Source organism: Pelmatolapia mariae, linkage group LG14, assembly GCF_036321145.2.
Source record: "Pelmatolapia mariae isolate MD_Pm_ZW linkage group LG14, Pm_UMD_F_2, whole genome shotgun sequence".
Classification (NCBI taxonomy): domain Eukaryota; kingdom Metazoa; phylum Chordata; class Actinopteri; order Cichliformes; family Cichlidae; genus Pelmatolapia; species Pelmatolapia mariae.
The window spans coordinates 34,018,968-34,031,781 of NC_086239.1; the positions used below are offsets into that span (position 1 = coordinate 34,018,968).

The 12,814-nt window shown below is 39.9% G+C and overlaps 1 protein-coding gene across 1 annotated transcript in view; it reads left to right on the forward strand.

Moving 5' to 3' along the window:
• Positions 1-1,361: 1,361 nt before the first annotated feature.
• The window catches only part of ryr1b (ryanodine receptor 1b (skeletal)), a 67,868-nt gene continuing 56,415 nt past the window's right edge, over positions 1,362-12,814 (forward strand). The window contains exons 1-2 of the mRNA XM_063493728.1: positions 1,362-1,471; positions 3,920-3,990. Coding sequence (XP_063349798.1) covers positions 3,943-3,990 — 48 coding nt within the window. The 5' untranslated portion in view covers positions 1,362-1,471; positions 3,920-3,942. The remainder of the gene's footprint in view (positions 1,472-3,919; positions 3,991-12,814) is intronic.

Consider the following 12,814-nt stretch of genomic DNA (forward strand, 5'->3'; position numbering starts at 1 on the left):
AGGAAAAAAAAAATAGGCCACACCTTAAAGCCTCTTTCTGATACAGTTTTTCTGTGTCACTGTCAAATCCTGGCAAAAGAATTAAGTTACTAAGGAGGAATCATCAAGGGCCTGGTGACACTGTTGAAACCGGACACGTGTCTCCCCACTGGATCTCCAGGGTGCCCCACATCACGTCTATCTTCCTGATTTCTCCCTTTTCTTCTTTTTTTAAACTGCCGCTGTCATTTCTCAGGGTAGCAAGTGATTACACAGGGAGGTAGTGTTTGTGCTTGTGAATGTCGCTGTGCAGCTGGACAGGGAGGCTCAAAGGAATCCTTGTTTTAACACCCCAAGAGGAAGAGGCAACCAAACAGGGGACATTAATGTCCCCAAGTCTGCAGAGGTGGCTTCTTTGCTGCAGGAAGCTGAGTGGCTGGCAGAGACAGTGAGTGGGCGACACGGCATTCAAAAGCAAAGAGAGATGCACAGGGCTCCCGCAGACCTTGCATGCCAAGTCAAAAACACCTAACATGCATTTGGATTTCGCTGAGAAGTTAAGATTATTGAAGAGCTCCAGGGGAGTACATGCACATGTTGCAGAAAGACACAACACGCCATTTCCGGACAATGTGGTAAACTTACTGTAATCTTAAGCAATGCTTCTTTAAAACAGGAAGCGCCACTCAGCTGATGAAGAACATTGGACAAAAGAGCAGCTAGTGCCATTTTACTATAACTCAACATGCTGGCACGGCCACGTTACCTGCAGCACAACCAGTGCCAGTTTTAAAGCCCCCATAAGACTTTTGTCGTAACCACTGCGTATATTTTTATATGTTTTTTTTTTGTATCTATTATGTATGCAAAGTACATATTTTGAAAATATACAGCAAAAACACCAAACGTTATGCTTACAGTCTACAGAGCAGCCGTCCTGTTACGTGGAAGAGCTGAAAGTTTCATTACTTCACATGTTTGCAGGGGATTCCTCCCTTTGCTTGAACCAGGTTTCAATAAATCAGTAAAATAACTCCATCTGAGTTAATTAATCAATTCCTTTAAACAACACCTACCTTATTTTGACTGTAATACTGTCATGACCTCTAATATATATCGTTAATTAATTATTTAGCTTGAGAGACACCTGTAAAGCCTTTTCCCATCAGTTCTCTGTATTATATTGCCTCCTTCAGGCGTACCGCAGCAACTGCACATAAAGCCAGCACGATTCGTGAGTTGGCAGAAAACGGGAGTCAGCAGGTTACTTCTGAATCAAGACTCATATTCCCAGAATTCATGTTAGTTCCGCCTCAGTGGCGTATCGCCTTCTTCTCCGCCTCTTTTCCTCCTGCTCTCCGTTATCCGCTGGAAGGAGTTGTGTCCCGGCGAGCAGCGTCCTGAAACAGCTTTTCCGCTGCCAGCTGCGGTTGCAGTGGGAGATGGATAAGAAAGAAAGCATGCTCAAGGATGCCAGATGGAGACAGGGGAGGTAGGGATGTGTGCATGAGCACAGTGTCTGAAGGCTGGCCACCGTTGCTGTGAGAGTGTGATGCGCTTTTCTCCCCCCCCAGCACTCAGACTTCCAGATTTATTGTCTGGTGCATCCCTGCTGCCTGTCAGGAGGGGTGTGACACGGACGCTCCTGCAGATCCACTGTTTCAATCAAAAGCAACTGTTGATTTTCTGAAAAGATGGCTTTTCCAGGGCAAGTTTGTGTCATGCAAAAATATTTTTTGGGAGGCCTACATAGTTGATTCACAGTAGAGCCAGCTGACAACATTGTGTCTAGATGTAATGTATTTTTTCCAAGCTAAACTGCTATTTCTTTGCTTTTCAATGAATTATAAGATCCGTGAAATAAGATATAAAAATTAAAACAAATAAAAAATATCAATTGTCCTTACACCGATAGTACTGTTCACACTGCTTGTTAAATTCAACCAGTCTGATCAGTCAACAGTTCAGGACCCAATGATAATGAAGTGATATTAAACATAAAAAGCAACAAATCCTTATATTTCACGACCAACGTTTTTGGCATTTTCTTATACGTTGCCAATTTTTTACAGAGTAAATGAATAATAGATTTATTTACGGTGGAAATGAATGTGTTGTTCATCACTGAGTCAATTTCATTATGATTTTACCTGCTGGATTCTTTCCCAGTCACTGCTGAGTTCATCTCTTTAAATGTTAAACCCAGGCAGCACTAAAACCATCTAGAGGCTGTTGATAGAGGTATTGCTTCAGATAAGTGACAGGGAAACTCAAAATAATAGGCTGGTAATGAATCACTATTCTTAGGGGACGTAGGAAGGTTGCTACTTTACCACTGAAGCATAAAACTGTAATTTTATGGAAGAGTGTAAAAGATCAAAGAGCTAATTAAAAGCCAGACAAAATATCTGTGCAGAGTGTCTCGTTCAGTTATCGATTGGGCTGTAAGAAAGCTTCAGTGGTGTCCACCACACTGAAAGTGCCAAGCTGTAAGTTGAGCTGTATTTTGATCCAACAGATTACTTGATTACTTAGACAAGGATGGGAGTTATATAATATTCAATTCCTGTAGTATAGTGGTGAAAATAATAATCCTGAATCAACAACGAGTCACTCAACAACACCTGCATGTTAGGTGCATGTCAGGCAAGAATCTAAACCAGTTCTTTGTAACAGATCAGTTTTCTCTCTTCAACTATTGTTCAAAGAGCACAAGCGATGTGATGACACAACTTCTCAGCATAAATGTGGGCTATGAAGTATTTATTATGTTTTCTGCCATTTCATTTCAAGGCCACGTTTAAAAAAAATGAAATGAAAACATTGTGTCTTGTCAGACTTAGAGTTTTTTTTTTGTATAGTCAAAGTTGGACTGTGTTGGGAAAGTTATGATCCGTAGTGGTTTAGTTATTTGTCTAACAAGTTAAATATTTTGAGAAGAGCTACAAAGTCCTTTAGGGTTGTGTCAGGAAGATCATCTGGCATAAAAATCTGCCAGATCAAACATGCAGTGCTAACCTCTGTGGCGACCTCTTGAGAATAAGGGAATAGCCGAAAGTAGCTTCCAAATTGCAACCAAATAATGTCTTAACAAACCACACAGATGAGCTTTATGACTAAAGATGTTTGGTGTCTAACTTAGCTGTTGTTGTATATAAGTTCATTATGATTAAAAGATTAATCAGCACTAAAATGAATAATGAGCCATATATGGTAAATTATATAGTACATTTCTTGTAAGTGTGACTTGCAATACTTCAAACATAAAACAAAGAACTAATGCAACCTGCTCGTCAAGTGATGCAGATATCTGAATTTCCAAATAGCTCATGTTGGGCCCAGAAGATCTAGTATGGTGTTAATATACTGATACACTATTTATCCCAAAGGGTTTTCTTGCGAAGAGCAGCTACAGTAACTTACTCACTTTGAAGAGCTGAGGTGTGTTTTTGTGTGCTCTTATTGCACGCTCCCCAAAGGCTAGTCCTCACCCCTCTTTCCTTTTATAGCCTCAGACATGTGGAAGAAGGGGAGGGTGATGGAGGGGGGCAGCCTGTGTGAAGGAGTGGCCCACTTCTACAAACATGGCGCCACGGCTGGATGTGAACGGTGTAAATGTGTAACAAGGTGCCTGCCCCTCCCTCATCCACCCTCCATCCCTCCTACTCTCATCTGCTGTTGGGGATACGATCCAAAGAGGAGAGAGAAGCCGGGGAGAGCCTTGCCTCCTTGTCACTCTCTCACAACACCGTGAGAGCACAGGACGCATGCTGTCCTCCAGTACACCCACACACACTAGCACTGAGAGTGAGAGACACTGAGGCAGAGTGCGAAAGAGAAAGAGGGGTACAGGAACGAGGAAACTAAAAGAGGGAGGGACATAGCAAAGCCAAATCCTGACGGGAGAAAACTGAAGGATTTTCTGTTTTCTCCTGAGGAGCTGCGAATAACCCTCGGTGAAAGATGGCAGAAGGGGGAGAGGGAGAGGAGGAGATTCAGTTCCTGCGAACGGTAAGTCCTACTTACTTTCCTATTGTGAAGGACTAACCTGCCCATCTGTTTGGAGACGATTTCTAGAGATTTGTGGCTGGAGAGTGAAGTCATGAGTTATTAAAGAAAAGAAGTGAGAAGAGAAACAAAACAATTTTTTTTTTATGTAGGAAAATCATTTGATTTAACTTTCAACCTGAAGCTCAGTCCTCATATTTCATCATCAGCTTCATGGCACCTTCAGTGTTTTCTGGACTAATGGTTTCTTCACTTGCATCCCTTTTGCTTTCCTGGCATCGGATTTTTTTAAAACTCAGATTTTGTAGTTGCAGTTCGCAGAGCCAAGTCCCGCTTCTGTATATAGTTGACTATTTTTACGCCGCCCTCATTGTGCCATGACCTGCTTATTAGTTGATCTCTTTAAACCTAATAATTGATTATTTCAGTTTCGTAAGAGCTCAGAAATACATTACTCAGTCATATTTAGATCTTTCCACAATGCACCGCATATTGTCTTGCATAATCTCTTTTAAATTATCTTCATAATCTTCTAGATTTAAGAATAGGTGGTAACAGAGTGTGTGTGCATATGTGTGTGTGAGCACAGATAGATAGACAGGGGCTGGTGCATCTGTTAGCATCGTTATCTATTTATATCTAAGGAAAGTAGAGCCTGTCAGAGTGGGGTGAGAAGGCAGAGCAACAAGCTAGCCAGAGTTTGCAGGGGACAGCTGCCCAAAAGCTATACATCTTCCTTAGTGACGCAAACAGACAGAGTGTTGCGACAGCCACTTCACAGTTTAAAACCTGTAGGAGAAGACCCCCCAGAACCATCTGCACCAGCTGAGAAGGCAAAATAGGTCTTTATAACCACAGTATGTGAGAAAACACTCAATGAAACTGGTCTAGATGTCTGTATTGATCACTGTTTTTTATTTGAATCCACACTGCTTCTATCACTGCAACCTAAAACTTACCAACTTATATTAGGACCTACAAGAGATCTGGGCAAAATGTTTTCCAACCCCTTTCCTTTTACTTTATGTCAGCTGGGATAAACTCCAGCTCCTGCAATCATAAATTAGATAAAATATGTTTCCTGAACTCCCAATTAATGCTCAGTGCATTAATATTAATGCACTGAGCATTAATATTATTATTATACCAAATGCTGTTGCATGATTCTTCTCGTTATATCAAGCGTTGGTCTTTGCCTGCGTGAAACTTAATAATTCTGTAGAAAAATTCATTTAGATATCGTTAATAGATTCTATATTATTTTCACTGACACATATATTATGTGTCAGTGAAAAGTAATACTGACTTTTGAGCAGACTCTGTTTCCAGACGCTTGTGTGAGCTATCAAAGTGTTTCACTTAGTTTATCTTTGCAAACAGCTTTAACAAAAACACTGCAGTGAAATGTGTTTCTGCTAGTTTGTGCAATTGCTATCATTGCTGAAATGTTTACCTGACTGACACTGAATCTGTTTAGATGTGAATACAAAAGTGCAAGTACAAGTATTAAAGAGCCTAGACAGAACAACCAAAAGCAAATTATTGATGGACAGGATTCCTTTCAAGCTTGTGAAGCCAGCTCACAATAACCACAAGAATTACAGAGTAACACAGCTGTTGCTACCTCAAAAAAAATAATGTTTTTTTTTCTATCTTCAGAAACTTACAAATGAATTGCGAGCCACACTTTGAATCCCTTCAGCAGGTTTGTCATTTGGTTCAAGAGGATCAGTTAGGATGAAACTATAGAACACCAACACTTCAAAAGAAAAAAACAACAACATTGTAGCTCTCTTTGAATTATTAATGTCTTGTGGACTTCAATGGGTTTATCTTTGACACTAACAGTGTCAGGGTCAGAGGTTCTGTTTACATTCTTTGCAGGAATACAGTACTAAAAATGTTGGTGCTCATGGTGCCGTTAGGCCTTTGGATTAAAGCATCCACCAAATGTTTCTGGTTATTACTCTTTTAATTACATGGGAGGCATTGTGTGAGTCAGCTGTCTCACTCTGTTGGGGTAGTTCCCTTGGTTATGTTGGAAGTGGGAGGTGTGAAGAAAATGAAGCGAGAGAAAAGAGGAGTTTTTAACTCACCTGGACCAGCTGGGCAGCAGATTGTAGCTATGTCCAATATAATCTTTTTGCCATTATGTAATGAGACAAGGTTCATAGCCTGCACGTCAAGGCTTTCTTTTGAGCTCAGGGTTTTGGCTCATACCTAGAAAATACTTCTGTAAAACAATTTCAGGCAAATGAGCAAAGTAAACCTTTAAAGTTAAGAGAAATGCAGGTAATTATTTTTGTTATGAGCTAGCTGTTGAAGATATTAGTTCAAGTAAAGCATATCTTACTAACGCCTGTAGGTCATAGAAGTAACATTTTGGGACTCACAAGTAATGTGTTATTTGCAGTTACGGTTAACTTGACTGCCGGTTTCACTCTGTGTTTTTTTCTCTTTTATTCAAGGTCCCAATTTTATAAAGTTCAAATACCCCCTCATGTCCATCATCGGGACTACAAGTCATAATTTGGACTTCCCTATTCCCCTGTGGAAATCACTGAAACCTTTTGTTGTCTGTTTATTAAAGCATCTGAAAGAAAAAGCATTGTAATCTCATTGGTCCCTTTGTTTTTATCATTTTCTCTGTTACTCTATTGTTTTTCACCCCTGCTGGGAATCCTCCAAGTAACAAGAAAAAGCCGTGGGAGTTTTAGCGTAAGGCAATGCATTTAGTGCTGCATTTAGTGATTTGGGGGTTAGGGGTGGGGGATGTTTAATAGTGAGGGAGGAAAAGAAGACAAGATGAGATCCGTTAAATTGTAAATGCTGTTCAGTGTGGCACACGGGGAACACTTCAGCATATCTCCAGTGACTGTTTTTACATCACGAAAAGCCACTTATAGATTACTCAGCAGTCCTTCTCTATTCGGTTCTGGTTTATGGTGTTCTTGTAATACAGCCCTGGCCTGTGACTCATACAAGGGTGACTGATCGCAGTGTGGCTTGAATAGTTGTACATTCAGAAGTGAGCTTAGCCTTTCCACCTGCTCTGCAGTAGCAGGTTATTTAAAATCGGTCTCCACTCAAACAGAGTGGATGCCCTTCGTTGAACTACAGGTATCTCGTACTCAGCCTGCCCCCTAAAAAAATGTGCAAGCACTTCAGCCCCCGCGTTTACTGTCAGAGCAGAGACTGTCTTTACTTGCAGTAGCTAGCAGACTTTTCTTTTCTCTTTAGTGGTAGCCACAGCCTGCACTGATGTCTCACATAAATGTGAAAGATCCCAGACAGCGGTGCTGTTTCTCTGTTGGTGAAACTAAAAGCTGTGTCACTGTTTCACGATGCCACATTTGCCATTTAAAGCACACAAGCAAGCGAGTTTAAGGGGCATTCGAGTTCCAGTCTATAACAGCAGTTTCTTTTTATAGTGTGCCACTATAAGTGCACACGTTCAGGAGGGAGAAACCAGAGGAGTCAGTGTCCTATTTGCCAGCATCCTTTGGGAGAAGTGGTATGTGTACGTGTGTAGACATGGGTGTCTTTCTCTGTGCATCAAGCGAACAGAGATACTGTACATTGTTTTGACAGTTATGACATTTACGGTCAATACGGGCCTGAATATTGCCTTTAAACCAGAACACTATGGGCTGTTGAATTATGTTTGCAGTGAACACTGAATTGGTATTTTGCTGGGTAAAAGGGGAGAGTTAAGAAATCCTCTAAAACAATAGATTGTAACTATAAAATCAAGGCCTTTGTTTTTATCTTTATAATTTTCATCTCAAGTGTTTGTAATGATGTCTTTTCATTTTTATCCATCCATCTGTTTTCCTCAGCTTATTCAAGTCAGGGTCATGTTTGGGCTGGAGCCTATTACAGCGGCCATGGCGGGGGGTGGGTTGGGGGGTTACTCATCTGCAGAAGAGGCTGAGGCAGACTGAGGAAGCCCAAAACTGTTGATACATATTATGTTTGATGGTGTTCCTGTATAACTGTACTGAGATACTGAGTCTCCATATTTCACCCTGAACGACTTTGTCCCTTCTGCTTTGATATCTCTCTCTCTTTTTTGACACACACATACACTGAGCACATCTGCGAGCTACAGTAGCAGCAGATATTGTACTGACAGCAGATGACAGACGGGGTAATGGGGATAGGGAGAGTGCAAGCAAAACACCGCTTTAGAAGTGCTGAGCCTAGGAGATAACCACATCCACATTGGAATAGCAACACATATAAAGCCGCTCTCTCTCTCACACACACACAAACACACACACCCAGCACCTGTCAGTCTGCCTGCTTTGGTCGCAGCAGTTTACACAATAAACAGGTGGTCTGCTTTGCTCTTGGGCACGAGACAGACATAGGGGTGTGGGGGGTTCTGTACAAGCGTTGCAAAGTGACACAACTGTCTTGTTATGCTTGTGTGTGTTTGTTTACACTTAAATAGTCCAAACAAAGTGAAGTGTGGGGAACTGTAAAGAGTTAAATACTTAAGGCAAACTAGGAGTGAGTCTATTAACACAACTTGCTTTGACATTGTTATGGCTCATACCAGTTGTTATCATACAGCCTGTATTTAACCAAAAAACAAAAATAATGTCTTCTACTGTTCTGTAGCTGGTAAACAAATAAACAGGGGCATGACAGTGTGAGTGAAACCGAACACTCTTAATAGTTCATATACAGTCATGGATATATTCTAGTTCATGGTATAAAACTCAACAACCAGACACATGCTGTTAGAGACTGTATTCATAACGCACGCAACAAACCTGAATCTGCATTTATGAGTTGTTACGTCATCATTGTCTAGGACTGTATCACAGTTTAACAATATAACCCATTTTAACATGAAAACATTGTAGAACCAGTGTCATTGTGATGGATTACATTAATTCTGTAATTGAACATCTTATAGAAATGAATGGAACATAGAAGCATGGTGTGCAAATGTTTAGTGTTTTTGTCTTTTCAGTCCTTGTATTTTTGGGTATTTTGCTGTATGTTCATGTCATCTTGCTGTGCCATGACTCTTAATGCTGCAGGTAACTTCAAAATTTCACATCTGTCTTACATTGGCTTGCTGATCAGCAAAATATTTTGCATAGACTTAAAGCAAATGAACTTTTTTGAAGAATGGAACATGGATTTAGGTCAGCTAAAATAACTGATTTATATAAAATTGCTTTCCATTCATTTGCTAATGTCTGCCAGGATTATCATCTTTCAAAAGGCAGAGGCAGTTTAGTGTCATTTCTAGTAGTTTGTAGCTGTTTTTCTAACCTGGATGAAAATAAAGCCTGTGTCTGTGGGCTTTCAAAACTTTTATTTAAAATTCAACTTAGATCTTCCTGAGCACTGGATTTGAGAGTTAACACAGCTTTAGCTTAGTTGTGTTTTCTAAATGTGCAACCCACTAAGCTTTTAGAGAATTTGCAATGATTAATTACTGCCTGTCTTCTAAACTAACGTCTCCAGTAGCTCTAATATAAACTGCTTTTTTGTAACATTAGTTTAGGTTTGTTTTCCTTTTCTTTATGTTCTTCAGTAGCAGAAGATGTCTGCTAGTTTCCTATGTGTTCAGTATCTTGCCTGTGAGCAAGAGAATCTCTTTTGGCTCTTTCTTCAAGTAAGACCTCTAAGTATCTGCTGGTCAGCAGAAGGAGGGAATGGGATAGTGACAGGTGCAGCCAACTAAAATAGGATTGGAGTGGAAGGGGAAGGCCCAGAGCAGGGTTGGTAGAGGTAATGGAGAAAGAAGGAAAGGGATGAAAGTACAGAGAGAATAAAACGGGTGAGAAGTGCACATTGAAACAAATAGCTTAGAGAAAATTAGTAAGAATAAAAGAGAAAGCTCTTAATGTTCACAACATTGCATCCCGTCTATTATGTGCAGTTGAAAGATTTATCTACAATAGTTTAATGTAGCGTAACAGCTTCCCTGCCTTTGTTCTTTGCCTATCTCAGCTAACTTTCATTCTTTATGAGCTATCTGCAAAACCAAGTCATCATTCCACATTAGATATCTCACCTAAAGCAGACACATACATTTACAGCATTGTAATTACTCCTTAGATCACTGCATCAATAGGAAATTTCTTATTTTTCCTGTCATTTCTCTTCTGACCTTTAATATTTACTCTGCAGTTGTGTAAAAATGGGTTTAATGCTTAGTATCCCACTGTCAGCCAATATGCAGGGGCTTTTCTCTAATGCTGCAATACAAAAAACAGCTCAGAGGAGGAAGCCTCTCACTTTAGCAGATGGAAACATTTTTTGGTATTTCCAATTCACCTAGGGAGGATTTAAATTTGCTCTAATGTGGTGCTAACTGAAAGGGAAAGAAACTTCGCATTTAAGTAGATATTGTAATGTGTGCACGACTTTCTCTGATCTCTTTTCAATCAGTGTTAAATGAGGTTCATGACGTTTCACTATTGAGTGTCATACAAGTATTAGCACCGTAATATAGTTAGAGGAGTTATATGTACCATTAGCAGTAAGAGAAAAAGAAAAGAAACTTTTGTTGAGCTGTTTAACTACAAATTGAGATGCTGCTTAACATTTTTCAAAAATTCACACAGTTTTTCAAAGTAGGTACAAAAATGAGCCAAAGCATAATGGATTACTTGCCACATCTCTTCTGTAGATTTGGCCACTCTCATTTGGTTCTGTGTCTTCATGTAAGTGCACAATGACTCAGATCAGGGTTCTGTGGGGGCTATACCATCTGTTAATAGAGTGGTTTTTTATTCTTCCTGCTGAAGAAAGTTCTTTATGAATCTGCTTGCAGGTCTGGGGCTGCAGTTTCACATGCTGCAGATTGAATTTAGGTCAGATACCTCCTAATGATATTATGCTGTGGAGAAGAATCCCATAAATCCAGATACTTCCACAAAATGCACTTAAATATTTTTTTAACCCACTTACAGTTAATCCCAGAAAAAAAGTGCAACTGATGCTATGACATGGTTTCAGAGGTGTCATGGTAAATTATAGGATTTTTATCTGGTGAGCACTGTATGTAGCCTAATACTCAGCTGTCAGACTCGATGATTGATTTCACATCCTCAGCTTGCACAGACCTGAGGAGATATTGGAAAAAAAAAGATTTCATGCTTTTTTTAAGTCTAAATTGAAGAGTTTCAAGATATAACTGCTTATACATCAGAATATAAATATACATATTGAATATTTGATTTTCTGCACATACAGTATATATATATTATTCTCTATTCATGGCAGTCATTTATTGTGTTTTATATGTGTTTCTTTAGCACCGATGTGTAAAAATACTACTACAATTACATTGTAGTGTTGTACAAAGTATGAAACTTTGTATAAAAGAATGAGAATAAAGAGTGAAACTTTAAACTTTGAGTGAAATGTGTAATAAAAGTCAGGGAGAACAGGAGAAGGATGTTTGGAAGCTTTATTTTAATTTAAAACCCTGTGAGTTCTACTACCCCTCTGTTAGACAGCGCTCTGTGATGAAGGATGCTGATAGTGCACCTGCATGGTCTCTCCCAGTTTTCAAAGGGAAACCCCATCACTATTCTCCCCTCTGGCTTATTGAACTGTTCCTCTCCTCCACCCACATATTGAGTAATGTGCTGTCCCTCACTCTTTTTATGTCTACAGGAATATAATCAATAGCCTGGGGTGGCCTGCATCAGCACAGTTAAATGGGAGCATTGGACAGAAATCTAGAGCCATAAAGAAAGAATGAATATGTTATCTGTTTGCTAATGATTTGATTAAAGGACAGGTTTTCAGTAGCATGGATGTAGCAGTTAACATTGTGGAAGTGTAGCAAAAAAGGCAGAACTAGCTTGTTGCTGCTGAGCTGCTGATTCTGATGTGAGAAACCACTTGACTCAGTTGGATGAGTGTATGAGTGTAATTTCTAAATATATGACTAGAATTCAGTATAAAAAGCAAGCTTTTTATAAACGTGTCTATAAACCCACTTGTTCCTGTCTCACGGTCCCTTTGTGCTGAATTAAAGCTGATTACCTGCTAGTGGAAAATGGTCAATTTACCAGCAGTTAGAAGTGTAACATAACTTTGTTGCTAGTATTGACGTCATTGTATCGGACATACCGGTGTAAAGATGTCCCAAATAACCCATAAACTGTTAAATCCCAGATAAACTAGGCCTATATCTTTCACTTGGGGACCTGCGGTGTGTCAAAGATCCTGTTGCCCCAGCTGTAATTTAAGAACATCCTCTATAAACAGTCACTGTCCGCAAACCAAACAGTGACGCGCCGCCGCGGCCACAGCAATTTTTTTCCCAGCTTTGTTCACAGCTGTTCTATTACACCTGGTTCCCTGATTGTGGCTAATCTCTTAGTTTAGGAGATCATGAAAGGATTAGAGGGAGCAAATATCACTCACCATTTTGCATCTGTTTGCTTGTTTGCTTCCTGTCTGCCGCGGGCACCATGCCTGCTTTTCTGGGGAATCCTTGGCTACCCTCTGTCTGCATGTGCACCATTAGAGGGCCCTAGAGAATATACAAAGGTGTCTGCTTTCACTATCTGTGCTTCTGGCTGTAAATCTCTGGTGCAATACATACTTCTGTTGGTGCTATTAATGCTCACTAGTTGGTTTGTTTGTTTGTCTGTCTACTATTTTCGTTCCATTTGTCTCAACTTCTCCTTTTAACCTCAAATTTCCGCATATCCTGATACTTCAGCTGCCAAGTCCAAACATGGTTTGGCTGTAGCCTTACAAGCAGCATTTGCATGAGGCATTAAATGTGTTTTATGTTTTTACGTGGCTCAGGTATAAGTTCAGTGGGTCAGATGAATAA